Source organism: Mauremys reevesii, linkage group 12 (genome assembly GCF_016161935.1).
Source record: "Mauremys reevesii isolate NIE-2019 linkage group 12, ASM1616193v1, whole genome shotgun sequence".
In the NCBI taxonomy this organism is placed as follows: Eukaryota; Metazoa; Chordata; order Testudines; family Geoemydidae; genus Mauremys; species Mauremys reevesii.
The window spans coordinates 33,606,635-33,624,693 of NC_052634.1; the positions used below are offsets into that span (position 1 = coordinate 33,606,635).

General features: G+C 45.8%; 1 protein-coding gene across 1 annotated transcript in view; it reads right to left on the reverse strand.

Annotated features, from left to right (window-relative positions):
* LOC120375539 (bone morphogenetic protein receptor type-1B-like) overlaps positions 1-18,059 on the reverse strand; it is a 54,660-nt gene that overhangs the window by 33,826 nt on the left and 2,775 nt on the right. Inside the window, exons 3-4 of the mRNA XM_039496240.1 lie at positions 15,821-15,990; positions 10,726-10,822 (exon numbers count right to left, since the gene is read on the reverse strand). Coding sequence (XP_039352174.1) covers positions 10,726-10,822; positions 15,821-15,893 — 170 coding nt within the window. The 5' untranslated portion in view covers positions 15,894-15,990. The remainder of the gene's footprint in view (positions 1-10,725; positions 10,823-15,820; positions 15,991-18,059) is intronic.

An 18,059-nucleotide genomic window follows, 5' to 3' on the forward strand; every position in this document is an offset into this window, starting at 1 on the left:
TGCAAGAAGTCTCTCATTCCCAAAATTTTGAGAAGTCCTTTCCTTCCTGCCTCACCCAAGCCCCCATCCAAGTTTCATCCCCTAACTGTCTAGGTGATAATAAAAAAGACTTTTCTGTTAATTACTGTTTCTGTCATGTTCTTTTAGAGGAGACTGTGTTTCAAGGGGGGAAGGGGGTTGGTAATTGGACAGGTCAGTCACCTTTACCAGGGTACAGACACGGGGACAGGTTCAGCAGCAGGTCACACACACAGTGCACTCTCTAGGCACCCTGGTCAGTCTGGGAGGTGGTTTTCATGTTCTGTTTTGGGGGTGCTACATGACTTTGTGGCGGGGGAGGGTGGTTAGAGATCTTATGCAGCGGTCCTTCTCCTGGATCACAGAGCCACGCAGCAGCTGATCTGTAACCGTCCTCCCCCGCCACAAAGTCACATAGCCCCCACACACAGAGTCCCGAGAAGGAGGGGTGGCAGGCTCTGTTGAAACAACCAGTCCGCCACCACGCACCGCTCTAGGAGCAGGAGCCTGTCATTCCTCGAGTTTAGAAGCGGTCTTTGCAGCACTACACACCCTACCCACCACAGTCTGCATCCCAGTTTTAACCCTTTACCGCGAAATCACTACTAAAGAAAACGGTGTTTATTAACAAAGTTCCATGTATTTTATTTTTACACGTGTGTTGGAAGGGGGGGAACGGGGTGAACGGGGTATGTAACTGCAGAGGATAGTCAACATTAACTGGGTAAAGAAACAGGGGCAGGTTCAGCTTCACTGTAAACAAACTGGACAGTCATAGGTTACCCTGCTCTCTGAGGAACCTAGCTTTCAAAGCCTCCCGGATGCACAGTGCTTCCCACTGGGCTCTTCTAATCGCACGGCTGTCTGGCTGAGCATAATCAGCAGCCAGGCTATTTGCCTCAACCTCCCATCCCGCCATAAAGGTCTCCCCCTTGCTCTCACAGAGATTGTGGAGCACACAGCAAGCTGTAATAACAATGGGGATATTGGTTTCGCTGAGATCTGAGCGAGTCAGTAAGCTCCTCCATCTCCCCTTGAGACGTCCAAAAGCACACTCCACCACCATTCTGCACTTGCTCAGCCGGTAGTTGAAGAGTTCTTTGTCACTGTCCAGGGCGCCTGTATAGGGCTTCATGAGCCAGGACATTAGCGGGTAGGCTGGGTCCCCGAGGATCACTGTAGGCATCTCCACATCCCCAACAGTTATTTTGTGGTCTGGGAAGAAAGTACCTTCCTGCAGGTGTCTAAACAGACCAGAGTTCCTGAAAACACGCGCGTCATGAACCTTGCCCGGCCATCCGACGTTGATGTTGGTAAAACGTCCCCTATGGTCCACCAGTGCTTGCAGCACCATTGAAAAGTAGCCCTTTCGGTTAATATACTGGCTGGCCTGGTGGGCCGGTCCCAGAATAGGGATGTGAGTTCCATCTATAGCCCCACCGCAGTTTGGGAAACCCATTGCGGCGAAGCCATCTATGATGACCTGAACGTTTCCCAGGGTCACTACCTTTGAGAGCAGTAGCTCAACGATCGCGTTGGCAACTTGCATCACAGCAACCCCTACGGTAGATTTGCCCACGCCAAAGTGGTTCGCTACTGACCGGTAGCTGTCTGGCATTGCAAATTTCCAGAGGGCTATGGCCACTCGCTTCTGCACACTCAGGGCTGCTCGCATCCAGGTGTCCTGGCACTTCAGGGCAGGGGACAGCAATTCACACAGTTCAAGGAAAGTGCCCTTACGCATGCGAAAGTTTCGCAGCCACTGTGATTCATCCCAGACCTGCAGCACTATGCGGTCCCACCAGTCCATGCTTGTTTCCCGGGCCCAGAATCGCCATTCCACAGCATGAACATGACCCATTGCTACCATGATGTCCACGGCGCGGGGTCCCGTGATTTGTGAGAGGTCTGTGCCACACTCACACTTCATGTCCTCACCGCGCTGCCGGAGCCTCCTCGCCCGATTTCTCAGCATCTCACTGTGAAAAAAGTGGACGATAAGGTGCGAGGAGTTGACAACGGCCATAAGTGCAGCGATGATCGCAGCGGGCTCCATGCTCGCAGTGCTATGGCGTCCGCGCTGTCACTCACCAGAAAAGTGCACGAACTGATTGCCCGCCGGCGGGAGTGACGGTTGAATGACGACAGTTACCCAAAACCACCCTCGACACATTTTTCCCCCAGCAGGCATTGGGGGCTCTACCCAGAATTCCAATGGGCAGCGGGGACTGCGGGAACTGTGGGATAGCTACCCACAGTGCACCGCTTCCAATGTCGATGCTTGCCCCATTACTGTGGACTCACAAAGTCGAATTACTGTCCTTAGTGTGGACAGTAAGGTCGGTTCCACAAATTCGAATTAAGTAAAATCGAACTACTCTGGTAGTATAGACATACCCTTAGATGTGAAGTAAGAGTAAAGAGAGTAAAGTAAGGAAGACAACAACCCTTTTGGGTAACAACTCCCATGACTTCATTATTCAGTCTCAGGATAGGAATGATAGGATTGCCAAGAAAAGAGACTGAAAAGAATCCATTAATGTACAATATTACATAATACTACATTTTATTTGTTTATATGGTGCCTTAGATTCAAAGCAATGAGTAAATGCAACTCAGGGACACAGTAACAAAACAGTGAATTGCCATCAACTGAAAAAGAAAAGAAGTCTACAATTGATGGTCTCTAATAAAGTCAATATACACAAGGAGGAGAAAGAAAAGAATCATAACATTAGAACAGGTGCTATTAAGAAGGGAAAGAGAAGATTCAGGAGGTTTTCGCGTTCCATTGACTTTCAACACGACATAGACTCATAAATCAGTTTTGAAAATGGGACATTGGGTCCTAAGTCACTTAAGTGCTTGTGAAAATTTTACTTCTGATGTAAAATGACAAAGCAAGTTAGATCATGGAAAGCAGAGGGGGAGAGAGCTCAAAAACTTTGAGGGATGGAGGAAATGATTCTTTTCGGAGACAGCAATAGAAGAATGTCTCACAAGCTTCAACCCGTGATACAATGAATGAAGAATGTGGAATGAAATTAAAAGGGGAATGTTTTATACAGGAAAAATGAGATTTAAGAGGGAGAATTTTCAATGTAAAAGTTGCCTTCACCCCTCAGAAAGCCGCCCAGAGATCTGGGCAAGAAAGTAGAGAAGAGAGTGTCTCCTAGAACCCCTGGAAGAGCTCTGTTGTGGTAGTGGGGAACAGATCCTCAAAGGGCGACTATAACACACTCTACATACTGTGACAATGTACCTCCTCTACCTTGGTGGGTCCTGCGCTTATTGGCAGATTCGCTCACCTCAGTGATCTTCCCCACAGTCTGGGTCAAATCCTCCTCTGTCTGATCAGGAGTTGGGAGGTTTGGGGGGAACCCGGGCCCGCCCTCTACTCCGGGTTCCAGCCCAGGGCCCTGTGGATTGCAGCTGTCTATAGTATCAGAGGGGTAGCCGTGTTAGTCTGGTTCTGTAGAAGCAGCAAAGAGTCCTGTGGCACCTTATAGACTAACAGACATTTTGCAGCATGAGCTTTCGTGGGTGAATACCCACTTCTTCGGATGCAAGTGGTGGAAATTTCCAGGGGCAGGTTTATATATGCAAGCAAGAAGCAAGCTAGAGATAACGAGGTTAGTTCAATCAGGGAGGATGAGGCCCTGTTCTAGCAGTTGAGTGAAAACCAAGAGGAGAAACTGGTTCTGTAGTTGGCAAGCCATTCACAGTCTTTGTTTAATCCTGAGCTGATGGTGTCAAATTTGCAGATGAACTGGAGCTCAGCAGTTTCTCTTTGAAGTCTGGTCCTGAAGTTTTTTTGCTGCAGGATGGCCACCTTAAGATCTGCTATTGTGTGGCCAGGGAGGTTGAAGTGTTCTCCTACAGGTTTTTGTGTATTGCCATTCCTAATATCTGATTTGTGTCCATTTATCCTTTTCCTTAGAGACTGTCCAGTTTGGCCGATGTACATAGCAGAGGGGCATTGCTGGCATATGATGGCATATATTACATTGGTGGACGTGCAGGTGAATGAACCGGTGATGGTGTGGCTGATCTGGTTAGGTCCTGTGATGGTGTCACTGGTGTAGATATGTGGGCAGAGTTGGCATCGAGGTTTGTTGCATGGATTGGTTCCTGAGCTAGAGTTACTATGGTGCGGTGTGCAGTTACTGGTGAGAATATGCTTCAGGTTGGCAGGTTGTCTGTGGGCGAGGACTGGCCTGCCACCCAAGGCCTGTGAAAGTGTGGGATCATTCTCCAGGATGGGTTGTAAATCCCTGATGATGCGCTGGAGGGGTTTTAGCTGGGGACTGTATGTGATGGCCAGTGGAGTCCTGTTGGTTTCTTTCTTGGGTTTGTCTTGCAGTAGGAGGCTTCTGGGTACACGTCTGGCTCTGTTGATCTGTCTCCTTATTTCCTCGTGCGGGTACTGTAGTTTTGAGAATGCTTGGTGGAGATTTTGTAGGTGTTGGTCTCTGTCTGTGGGGTTAGAGCAGATGCGGTTGTACCTCAGTGCTTGGCTGTAGACAATGGATCTTGTGGTGTGCCCGGGATGGAAGCTGGAGGCATGAAGGTAGGCGTAGCGGTCGGTAGGTTTTCGGTATAGGGTGGTGTTAATGTGACCATCAATTATTTGCACCGTAGTGTCTAGGAAGTGGACCTCCCGTGTAGATTGGTCCAGGCTGAGGTTGATGGTGGGGTGGAAGCTGTTGAAATCGTGGTGGATTTTTTCTAGAGTCTCCTTCCCATGGGTCCAGATGATGAAGATGTCATCAATGTAGCGTAGGTAGAGAAGGGGCGTGAGTGGACGGGAGCTGAGGAAGCGTTGTTCCAGGTCAGCCATAAAAATATTGGCATATTGTGGGGCCATGCGGGTGCCCATAGCGGTGCCACTGATCTGGAGATACATGTTGTCATCAAATTTGAAATAGTTGTGTCTGAGGATAAAGGCACAGAGCTCAGCAACCAGTTGTGCTGTGGCATCATCAGGGATACTGTTCCTGACAGCTTGTATTCCATCAGCGTGTGGGATGTTGGTGTAGAGAGCCTCTACATCCATGGTGGCCAGGATGGTGTTTTCTGGAAGGTCACCAATGCATTGTAGTTTCCTCAGGAAATCAGTGGTGTCACGGAGATAGCTGGGAGTGCTGGTGGCATAGGGTCTGAGTAGAGAGTCCACATATCCAGACAGTCCTTCAGTGAGAGTTCCAATGCCCGAGATGATGGGGCGTCCAGGATTTCCAGGTTTGTGGATTTTGGGCAGTAGATAGAATAGCCCTGGTCGGGGCTCTAAGGGTATGTTTATTTGTTCCGGTGTAAGTGTAGGGAGTGTTGTGAGTAGATGGTGCAGCTGTCTATAGTGCCTCCTGGAACAGCTGCATGACAGCTACAACTCCCTGGGCTACTTCCCCATGGCCTCCTCCAAACACCTTCTTTATCCTCACCACAGGACCTTCCTCCTGGTGTCTGATAACACTTGTACTCCTTAGTCCTCCAGCAGCACACCCTCTCACTCTCAGCTCCTTGCGCCTCTTGCTCCCAGCTCCTCACATGCACTTCCTCTCCTCTGGCTCCTCCTCGTCTGACTGGAATGAGCTCCTTTTTAAACCCAGGTGCCCTGATTAGCCTGCCTTGATTGGCTGCAGGTGATCTAATCAGCCTGTCTGTCTTAATTGGTTCTAGCAGGTTCCTGATTACTCTAGTGCAGCCCCTGCGCTGGTCACTCAGGGAACAGAAAACTACTCATCCAGTGACCAGTATATTTGCCCTCTACCAGACTCCTGTACCCCACTGGCCTGGGTCTGTCACAATACAGAGGAGTGCATAGCACACTACAGCTGCACAGTTCAGCTGTGTCAGAAACTAAAATCGTTCCATCATTAAAAACAATCTGAACAAGCATGTAGCACATCTATTATGATGTAGTTCACTGCATATTACATGTAAGTATGCATGTATAAGACAGAATGATGAATATGGGGGTCCTCTGTTTACACTGGGGTTGTGTTCTTGAAAAGGGCGGTGGATACCGAAATGACGTATACCGGTGAATTTTTCCCTATAAGAAATAATGGAATAAGAGGGGGATGTGTTCACAACTTCACCACACTCGCCTATGACAATGCTCTTTTCACATAAACAGTGTCACTTTTTTACACTGACAGGTTATACAGCACATATTTTACACAAAAAAAGTTGAATAAAAGAATGTAGAACCCCACTAACACTGTTCAAACACACAGAACATTTTAACACAGTAAATACAGTACAGTGATACAGGATACAACAATGCCAATTTTGCTAAACTTAGCTAGGGGAGGCGGCTGGGTTTTCTTGGGCTGGCTTTTCGGTTGCAGAAGTCTTAAAAAAGGATTTTGTCGACGTCTGCTCTCCTTCATGACTCTTTGAATGATAGATCTCCCTGTAGCAGGCCACTGCATCACAGAGCCCTGGAGACTTTGGCAGACTGTTCATGAAAAGGATCACCCCTCTGTATGATTTCTGTCATCTCACCCAGCAATCCAAAGAAATGGGAGAGATACTTTGTCATCAGACTCCTGGCTTCCTGCCCTATGTCATCCTCATCATCGTCCTTGCTTTCTTCAAATATCCATTGTTAGTCCAGCTCAATCAGTTCCTCACTTGTCAGTTGCTCAGCATGAGACTCCAACAACTCCCGTACATCATCTTCCTCCACCTCCTCAAAGTCAATATCCTTCGCCAACTTGACAATTCCTTGCTCGAGAGCAGAAATGGCATCAAATCCCATGAAGCTGTGGACAGCATCTGGCACTGCACAGCGCAAAATGCCGTTCATACATTGAGAAGTGACCTCTTCCCACGACGGAACAATGTTTTCCGTGCTGTTCAGGATGTTGTAGGACTTCCAAAGCTCCTTTACACTGGGCTTTCCTTCACCTGCCGTCTCCTTAATCAGCATGGAAAATGTCCTCCGTAGGTAATAAGCCTTGAAAGTGGCCAGTACACCCTGGTCCATAGGCTGCAGCAACAATGCGGTGTTGTGTGGCAAAAATAGGACATTGACCTTTGGGCAGAGGGCTTCATAGTCCAGTTCATGGATACTTGCGTTATCCAGCAGAAGGAGAATCTTAAAGGCCAAATTTTCCTTCTGACAATAAACCTTAAATTCAGGGACGGCATGGTCTACAAACCACGCGTGGAAAATACTGCATGTCATCCAGGCCTTTCTGTTCGACTTCCAAATTCCAGGGAGATTAGACTTGACATAGCCCCTCATTGCTCTTGGGTTTTCATTGTGGTCGACAAGCAGTATCAGCCTACTCATCACTGGCAAGGAGGGTTTGGACCTTCTGCCTTTCCCCAGCCCTGCTACACTCAGGTACTTGGTCTCTAGCTCCCTGCAACCAGGCAGAGGAAGACTGTTTCTTCTGCCCCTGGCTTCTCTGCCTTTATAGGGCCAGCTGAATCTGTTTGGGGAGTGGCTCCAGCTGCAGCCACTTCCCCCAATCAGCCCAGCCTAAAAGATGCTTTCTCCAGCCACAGCCCCCTCCCAGGCTGTTTTTAACCCTTCAGGGCAGGAGCAGGGGTCCACCCCACTACAAGGAGAAACATCATTTCTAGAGAAGCAGAATGAAAGTTCCTTCTTGTTTTAAGGCACTGCAATGTGCAAACAGCAATTCAGACTACAGTGAAGGGTGAAAATTAAAGGTTCTATGGTGTGAGGATCCCAAAGTAAAAGGAGTTCCAGTTTAGCAAGGTAGGCTCAGCCAAATCTCTTGAGAACTGGTTACAATACAGTCAGCTGACCGGTGACCTCGCAATCTCTCTCAGTACTATCTCCTTCACCTGGATATCCTTCCATCCAGAGCTGAAGAAGAGCTCTGCGTAGCCTGAAAGCCTGTCTCTTTCACCAACGGCAGTTGGTCCAGTAGGAGATTTTACCTCACCCATCTCGTCTCTCTAATATTGCTCACTCACTCCTTCCCACCTTCAGCGGCTGGGCAGCCTTCTCAATACAGAGGTCCCTTTGTATCTCTCTGCCTTAATTCTGAATTATGTTCGGAAGGCTTTAGAAAGAAAAAAAATATTAAAAAGTAACTGGACTCTGCAAATATAAGGATAATCGGGGTCACCTGGAGCTCAGACATAGATTCTACAATGATGGGAGGTGTACAAATATTAAATCGTCATCCTTGAAAAGAGTCCGTATATATTATATTTGGAAAGAGGCCCCTTTGAATTAGATCTTTACTTTATTGCTGATAAATCATAGGGGATCTTTACAAAGAAATATAGTAGAAGAAATATGGTACAAACTTCCATTTTCCAGGTACTGGCTTAGCAATTTCTTCTTTTCTGCCACTGCTCAGTGTGAAATGAACAAGGAGTTCTGTGTTCAGGTGACATAGGAAAGGGCAACTGGTGGGGGAAAACGAAAGCGTTTTAGGGGTAGAAGGGTGGTGCTGGGCTGGAGGGAGAATAAGGTTTTGTGAGGTAAACTCCGGTTTAAACTAAACATCTGACACCTTAATTAAAACTGGAAATGAAGCTCCAGAGAGGTGTGACTCCAATAAGGATGATTTTGTGACAGGTGTTTAACAACAGGAGACTCATGTTAACAGAACATAAATTTAACATTAATTTCCCCTCTCGTTCGGGCTGACATGACATTGTATTCTGGCATTTAACTTTTTTTTTAAACTGTTTGTAAGTGGTTAGCTTTAGGTACACATAGCTGAAAACAGCTACAGGTTATGATGTAAAACTAAAGGGATGTTTTAAAAGTGTGACATGGAAGGACTCTGAATAAATCCTGATGTTTGTGGGACTTGTGCTCCTGGCTACACTGAAAACGTCCATCGGCACACCTGTGTTTCTCCGAGGTGTGAAAATATCACATCCTGAGAGACGTAGCTCTGATGACCTAACCCCTGGTGGAGACAGTGCTAGGTCAACAGAAGGAATGATTCTTCCATCGACTTCGCAATCACCTCTCGGAGATGAGGTAGATTAACTACAGGGCCAGGAGAACCCCACTTCCTATTGCTGTAGTGAGAGTCTAGACTGCAGCACTGCAACTGTAGCACTTTAAACGTAGCTATCGCCATAGGCTGGTCTACACTAGAAAATTACGCCAGTTTAACTATGTCGCTCAGGGGTGTAATAAATTCACACTCCTGAGCAGTGTTGTTAAGCCGACCCAAGTCCCCGCGTAGACAGCACTATGTTGATGGAAGAAATCTCCTGTTGATCTAGCCGCTGCCTCTCAGGGAAGTCAGTTACCTACAGTGACAGGAGGACATAGGTAGTGCCTACTCTGAGATGCAACCATGGCACATCTGCTGCCACTGTAGTGCAGAAACTTCACATTATGCTGCTAATGAGGTCTTAGCTTGGTGGCAGGTTCTGCTTCTAGCTCCTGGGGATGCTTCCACCAGCTAACTGAATGTTTCCGAAGTGGACACCTTTGTGTTTTCTTATTTTCTAATTGGCTCCAACTTTTTAGTTACTGCTTTACAAGTCCTCTGCTGTGAAAGCGGTATGTGTAAAAACAGTGGCTCTCCTTAGACATGACCAGGAAATTACTGTTTCCCACAGCAGAGAACCTGAAAACTGGTAGCCACATGTGGAGTTTTAAAACTTAAAAACAAAAGACCATGCAATAGCGGTTAACTGCTGCTCCTAGACAGAACGCTAGGACTTGGAAGAGGAGTGGAAAGTGGGAGAGAAAAATACTATCCAAGGCTTTTATCAAAGCTTTGGCACTTTTAAATCTGACAAGTCTTGAAATTGCAGGCTGTGCAGAATAGCGTTGAACTGAGAAGCAACCGTTTGGTTTTTTTTTTAAAAAGCCCTCCAAATTCTCTATCAACATCTTGAACAACCTTGGAGATTCCTCTCATCCTGTTCTTTTATAACACTTTGCCTTGAAAAGTAGTCCAGTAGTATTAAAATATCGGACTCCCTGTAATCTCCTCAGATTGAACTGCACACCCAACTGGAATGTCCGGTCACAGTAATATATCTGTGTCCCAGTTCTAGAGTTCTTGCATACCCAGTACTCCACTGGACTCCGATGAAAGCCTAAAAGCTGTAGGAACTTAACATTAAATAGCAAAATCTTCAGTATTCCACATTCTTTACAGAAGCAGAACTCAGAGTTCCTCATATACGGGGAAAAGAGAACAAGAGTTGAGATTCACCACACCAATCTGAGAGCAGCATTTTCCCCTCATGTTGCTACAAGAGAGGCTAACCACATATACATCTTAGGCTAGATTGTGCCATTATTTACCCGTTAACCACCACTAACCCTCCAAAGAGGCAAAGCATTACCCTACTTCAGGAGAAGCACAATTTCTTTAACGCTGGTCCTTATGCACAGGGGAAGAACAATTTACGCCATCCATCCATAAGCTATGGCTTGTTCTTTTTGATAACCTATCTGTAGTTCAACTCTGTTTCATATGCAAATTAAGACAAGTATTGGCCTAAATGTTCAAACTTGAATGCATCAAATTAAGCCCCTAAAAACTATATGTAGGCACCTAAATAAAAATGGTCTGATTTATAGAGCGCCCACCACCCATTTCATTTGATACTGATTGTACTAAAGGTGCATAAAGCGATTTAGATGCCTAACTGGAGGCACCCAAGTTTTAAAAGGTTGATTATTGTGCATAACCTTCCCCCCACCAAAATAGCTGAAATACTAGTTGTCCCATCAACCTGCAGGTGCTGTTGACTGAGTCCGCTCTACAGTGGCGATTACAGCGACACCGCAGTGGCTTCTGGGTAGGAGCAGGTACCGTACTCTCACCATTGGCTACAAAAGAAAGAAGAAATGTAAGTTTCCAGGTGGGAGGGGGATGTGCAAGACTTTGAACTAGTCTCATTGTTTTTCTTACTCTCAAAACTTTTAGACAGTTTTTTGTTTTGTGCTGGAGATTAAAGTGCAGTTATAAGCTGAAAGGTGACTCTAAAAATGTAATTGTGGGGTTTTACGTTTATTGTGCCTCAATGTTTCCGTATCAAATTTTCTAATTGTATAAATTTTCTAACAGCCAACCACACAACCTCAAGTGGGAGCTGAGAATAGGGTGACCAGACAGCAAATGTGAAAAATCGGGACGGGGGTGGGGGGTAATAGGAGCCTATATAAGAAAAAGACCCCAAAATCAGCACTGTCCCTATAAAACCAGGACATCTGGTCACCCCCGCTGAGAACCAAACGGTCCCTCTCCCCCCGCTTTCGGTGCATCATTACCAGTACCAGATTCTGTAAAACAAATTCTGTACTTGGTTACACCTTTGCAAACGTGTCTTCATACTTAACCCTCAGTTGTACCTGTGCAGCCCACTACCTTCAGTGGAATTGCACAGTTGTAACAAAGGGCAAGATTTGGTCCCATCATTTCAGTAATAGTTTATTGATGGTGAGTGGATGGAATAGAATCCAGCTCCCACTCCCAAATTTATGCTGCCTCTTCAATTTAAAAAAAAACTGTTAAAACCAACTTTTTTTGGTCCCCAAAAGCAAGGAACTGTTACTTTAAATATACATACTGTAGTCTATTAAGTAAGGAAGTGCCAGGTTTTATATAGTAACTACAGAGTAGGAATGCACTTTAGGATGAACAATTCCAAGCCTTACGGAGGTTATTAATCCCTTCTCAAACCAGCAAGCATGAGGTGATTTAGGGCTCTGTCTTTTTGTGGGGGGGAGGGGGGCGGCAGGCAGAGGGGTCAAATAATTCTCTTTTTCAGTACTACTCACACAGCACTAAAAACTAACATAGGCTTAGCATTTCAGTCTCAAGGACAAAAAAATTAGCTCGGCATTAAAACCATCATTCACAGTTTCTTACTTTTAATTTTCTCCCTCCTCCCCCGCCTGTAATCTCTTTCAAGTGTCATCTAGAGCCAACTCTCATAACAACATAAGTGATCTCTCTCCTGCTGTCCATCCCCACCCTCTGACAAACAGAAGCTAGGGACACCATTCCTTACCCATCCTGGCTAATAGCCATTAATGGACTTAACCACCATGCATTTATCCAGTTCTCTTTTGAACACTGTTATGGTTCTAGCCTTCACTACCTCCTCAGGTAAGGAGTTCTATAAGTTGACTGTGTGCTGCGTGAAAAACTTCCTTGTATTTGTTTTAAACCTGCAGCCTATTAATTTCATTTGGTGACCCCATAGTTCTTGTATTATGGGAATAAGTAAATAACTTTTCCTTATCCACTTTCTCCACATCACTCTATCATATCCCCCCTTAGTCTCCTCTTTTCCAAGCTGAAAAGTCCGAGCCGCTTTAATCTCTCCTCATATGGGACCCGTGGAACTTAGAGAGCATCTGGATAACCCCCCCCCACACACACACACACACATGCACACAAACACTCTTGTCTTACTTTTTTATTTACAATCTTTAAAAACCATTTGCATTTTCATCTTTTTGATTCCCGGTCTGTTTCTCCAGATCCAACCAAACACTTTTTCTCATGCCTCTAGCAGGTCTGCAGGCAATGAGCATAGTTTCCTCTGCAGTGACTATTCCTTACCACTTGGGTAGCTGTGATGCAACTGAGGACAGGACAGGGAGACTAGCTTTCCTCCTCTGCTCCCTCCACAGGTGTGGAGTTGTGTTGTACAGACAAAACTACCCAGGATTTTTTCAGGGGGCAAGACAAAGATGCCACATTTATTATGATAATCTGATTTATGACCAATAACTAATATCTTAATCCTTATACACACACATACATCAGATGTTCTGCAGCTGCTGCATAGTTACCAGTCCTGGACATAGCTTGAGTTCGTGGCTTGATTTTGCAGCTTGGGTTCGTAGCTTGTGGCGGTAACTGGCCAGGAAAGCCAGGCACAAGGATGAGCTGGGTCTCTGTTGGGCATGCACCGATGCCCTTCCATGTTGGCAGCAGAATGTTACCCTCCAAAGTCTTCCATCTCACCCATCCTTTTTGTAGGCTTCAGTTTGAATCCAGAGTCTATAGGTCTTGCTGTGTCATGCTGCCTCTGGGTTTGATGATTGATCACCCGTCAATTGCAGGTGTGACTTTCAGCCTCGGACCTGGCTTTGATCTTTCTTCTATTGCACCTTTTCTTTTTAGGGTGGACACTTCTTACTTTGTTAGGGCTCTTGTCTGCATCTTCAGCCGGTGGGGTTTGAACTTTATTTCATCAGGACAGGCTGGGGCTGGAGGTTGATTCCATCATTTATACATGCCTCATTCACACATCTAAACTAAACTAATAAGGTTACAGCAGGGTTTGCAAAAATGAAGGTTGGAGGAAGCTTTTACAAAATGGAGTGAGCGTTTTAAAATGGGGTTTGAATGACAATATGGCAAACAGTGAACACAAGTTACAATGTAGGCAAGTGTAGTGAATGGTGAACAGAAGTTACATTAATAAAGTGAACAATTAAAAACAACTTCATTGATCAGTTCTACAGTTGCTGGGCAGAAAAAAAGGGAGACAGAAGCAGCAAAGGGGTGATACAAAGGGGTAGCTCAGTGGTTTGAGCATTGCCCTGCTAAACCCCGGGTGGTGAGCTCAATCCTTGAGGGGGCCATTTGGGGATTGGTCCCCCTTTGAGCCAGGGGATGGACCAGATGATCTCCAGAAGTCTCTTCCAACCCTGATATTCTATGAAAACAGCTGCCATAGCATGTTAATGGCAAGAAGGTGATCAGGATAGAATGGGATGGCAGAGGCTGAAGGGGTAAAAGGCTAGAGGGACAGGAACCATAGGGCATTCCCCCCTATTAGGCCCTATGCTAAAAGTCTCCTCATGCTTTTGGGTTTCAGACTGGGTCACTCTCTCTACACCTGGATAAACTCTGCACACAGAGCTTAGCTTTTCCATCTCAATGAAACCTGTCCAGATAACAGCTACGAAGGCTGTACAAGCTTTAGTGTTCTCCTCATTCATTAATGAGTGATATCAATGAACACAGTCTTCAACAAACTATGAAAAAAGGTACTGAGCTCATAAGCTTTGATAAAAGTGTGACCTGATGGTGAAATGCCTGAGAACCACTGATCTACAGAGAAAACTTCGATTTGAGGAGATTACAGCCCTCCCATTCCAATTTCACCTCCATGGACCATGGCAGAAAATAGCAAACTAACACTATCATGAAAAACCTTTGACTACAACCAGCAATGTAATGCATGGGAAATAGAAATAGAAACAAAAGCCCACGGAATGTACATTAAAAGGCACATGGAATATACAGTAATGGCGTGAGCCCCATGAGAGCTTTGAGTACTCAGCACTCCTGAAAGCCAACCCAAAAACTCATTGTGAAGCATTTGCACTTGGTGCACAATACACTTGGTTCACATACCAGAGTCACATAGCTGCTTTTTTTCTTTAAATCTTAGCAAAATCAGAAATTAAAACCAATTTACACAAGGAATTCACTGCATCTGATGTATTCTCTACTTTCCCATAGCTATGATTCATATTATTTTCTTTTTTAAATAAATTATATTTGCATTATGATCTGCTCCTATATCTCTAAAAAGGGTTACATATGTATTTATCATAGTTTTAAATCCAGCCTATATGCAGCAAATTAACATTAATAGATGTTCTCTTTGTGGCTCACTGGAACACAGATTTTTAAACTAAGTCCTCATTCAACAAGCCTTCACAAAGCAGGTTTTCTGACTATATCACATTGTTATTTGTGGATAAGGACTGAACTTTTAAAATGTTCCAGTCAAATATTTTCAGACATCTGGCTCATGGGGCAGGAAATCTAAATAAAAATATTAGTAGTATAGAATCATAGATGATTAGGGTTGGAAGGGACCTCGGGAGGTCATCTAGTCCAACCCCCTGCTCAAAGCAGGACCCATCCCCAGAAAGATTTTTACCCTAGTTCCCTAAATGGTCCCCTGGGTTTAGCAGGCCAATGCTCAAACCACTGAGCTATCGCTCCCATACAACTGATAAATCATCACAGCTCCTCTTCCCTATTCCAATTAAAAAGTGATCCAGGACCATCTCACTAAATACTAACTACAAAAATCAAAATATCAACTGGATTTTTTTCCCAAAAAGCAGAGACTATATCTGCATATTAAAATATAATTATGACATGTATGAGCCAAGCTTACAAAACACTGCGCTGACATTAAATACAAGTGCCACTGCCCTTCCAACTAATTGTGTTTTAGCTGTTCACGGCTAAGTTAAGAACCATATTCCAAACTAGTTGTCAACAGGGAAGGTGGGACCTTGAGTTGAACTTCACCATAGTTCAGGGTATTGGGATCCACAGTGTTATTTGGGCTCAGTGCACAGAGCAGACTCATGAAATTAATTTTCTCCTACTGATTACTACGTTCCTACCACACATTCAATCTTAGAGCAAATTGACTATACAAAGGTACTACTGCTGTTTCTTCTGGCCATTTGGTTTAACTGTATCATGTCCTATTAGGGAGACAGAGTAAGATTCCCTAAAGCACCAAAAAAAAAATCCCCCAAAACAAACCACACGTCCAATACTGAAGGATTGTAGGTGAGTCACAGGAAGTTGAACTGTTTAACACAGTGGTCTCCAAAGTGGGGTGCGCAAGAGGATCCTTCGGGGTGCACTCCAGGAGCACCATACTGACAGCTAAAATGCTGTACTTTCCCAGACTGCACTGTGGTTTGGAGATTCTTAAGCTGCGATTCTCCACACTGAACTTTTCCTTTCATAATAAAATTGAACAGTTAGCGGTTATCTTTCAGCTCACCACCCTGTCAGAAGTACATTGCGGAACACTTTTTTCTTCTTACCTTTCATGTGTATGGAGAGTAGCACGATCAAGGAAACGTGAAGCTGCCAGTTTGATGCTTCCAGCCAACCCATTGCTGCAGGAGAGGCGTGATTCTGATCTGCCTGTGTTCTTCTGGGTAGTCCCTGTGCTTCGCCTCTGTCAGATCCTCAGACAAGTCTGCCAGCAAGCCTGAGAGGAGAATGTGAAAGACAAGCCTGTTACAAACCAGTTCTGCCACCACACAGACCTCAGTTGATCACCTCATGGGGAGGACAGCAGCAGGGCAGCAAGGATCCCAAGCCGGAGTGGATCCCTGAGACAGGAGCATGGCCTGACTGCCCACACAGGGATCTGTGTAAACTTGGAAGCTGCCCCCACCCTCAGTTCCTTCTTGCCGGAAACGCTGACAGAGGGGAAGGAGGTGGGTCTGGAATGGACATGAGCAACATCTCCAAGAACACCAGTTACGGAACAGGTAACCGTCTTTTCTTGGTCCAGCGCTTGTTCATGTCCATTCCACATTAGGTGACCCAGCAGTTCCTGTGGAGGCGGGTAGGGGTGCACAGATACACAGACTGTAATACAGCTCTGCCAAGCCAAGGCCCCCTGGACGTCCAGTCTTGTGTGGCCTGGGACAGAGCACAGGCAGGAATACGTCCTGGCTCATGTGGAAGGAAGATACCACCTTTGGTAGGAAGGCTGGGTGGGGCCGCAGCTGCACCTTGTCCTTATGAAACACTCCCTTTACAAGAACTCTAGTTCATACGAACAAAGCCTAAGCAAGACTAGTAAGAGCAGCAAACATCCCATGCACCGCCACTGGCTGCAAGAAGGAACTGAGGGTGGGGGGAGCCGGCAGCACCCCCTATACCGTGCCATGCGGGCGCCACTCCAGAGGGGGCCGGAGCAGCTCCCCTGTGGATACTGCTAGTGGAAAAGTGTCCTGCACCGGTGCATGTGGAGAGCTCACATACAATGGGCGATGGACATGAGCAGGCACCTGAAGAACAGCTACCATTTACTAGTTCAAACCAGCAAGGGACCCAAGCCCCATGCTGCAGAGAGAGATGAAAAGCTCTAAGGGGGTGGGGTCAACACCATTTACATAATCAGATACTCACTACAAAGGTTAAAGGGAGCTAGATGTACACTACAGAATAGTTCCAGCTGTACCTGTGTGACTCATCAGGTTTCTAGGAATACCAGTGATAGTCTCTCTGGTTTATGTTGCAAATGCTCAGCTGTGGACTCTACACTTAAGCAACAGTGTCTGTATGTGCAGATGGGAGGTGGGGGGAGAGAGGACCTTCTTTCCTACCCTCTATAAGCAAAATGCATTCCAGGGATTTATGTTTCACAGCCGTTATTTGCATCTCTGTGACACCATTTGTTTTACCATATCCTTAGAAAGCCATAAATATCCCCCACTGACTTGAGACAGAGTTGAACTGATGCTTCTGAGGTAAAAATTAGGCTTCATGGATCAATTTAATCTAGTGTAACTTCACTGACTGCAGTGGCATTACAACAGCGATTCATTTGGTCCCAGAACCACTATCCACGAGTGTACAACTGAGGGCCAAATGCTGCAGTCCAGATGAGGAATGGATCCTGGTCACAGACAGGAAAAATGAGTTGCCAGCTAAATCCTGCTCACTTTTGTGAGGTGAGAAGTCCCAGGATTTGGCCCCTCTCTCTAAAAAATGTCTCCCCCTGAACTATCATTTTATTATTGATTGTTTGAGCTGCAAATTGGGATTTTTGTCAGGATTCTTAAAAGAAAAACCTGGTTTTTTTTGTGATATTATTCTCTGTAATGACCCTACAAAAATTATTCATCTTAAACTGAAAAGGGAAGTGCCCTGATAGAATTGGCATCTGAGACTGAGCCGGTCAGTTTTCTAATCAAAATCAGCTGCTCTCTGGGATTATTATTAAGGCTCTGATTTAGTCACAGATATTTTTAGTAGACAGGTCACAGGCAACAAACAAAAATTCACCCCCCCTGCTCAATCCATGATTTATACTAAAAATAGCTGTGATTAAAACTTGGGGGGATGATGCTGGGGGGCATGAGGGGGCCGCTGTGGGGAGGGGCCGGGGGGAGGCGCCTGGGGCGAGCAGCACCAGCTGCCAGAGGCTGAGGCTGCTCTGGCTGGCTGCCCAGGGACTGCTGCCTGGGTCAGTGGACCACGGCTGCTCCGGCCACCCCGGGATCACTACTGGGGGCTGCCAGAGAAGCGGCTGCTATGGCTGTC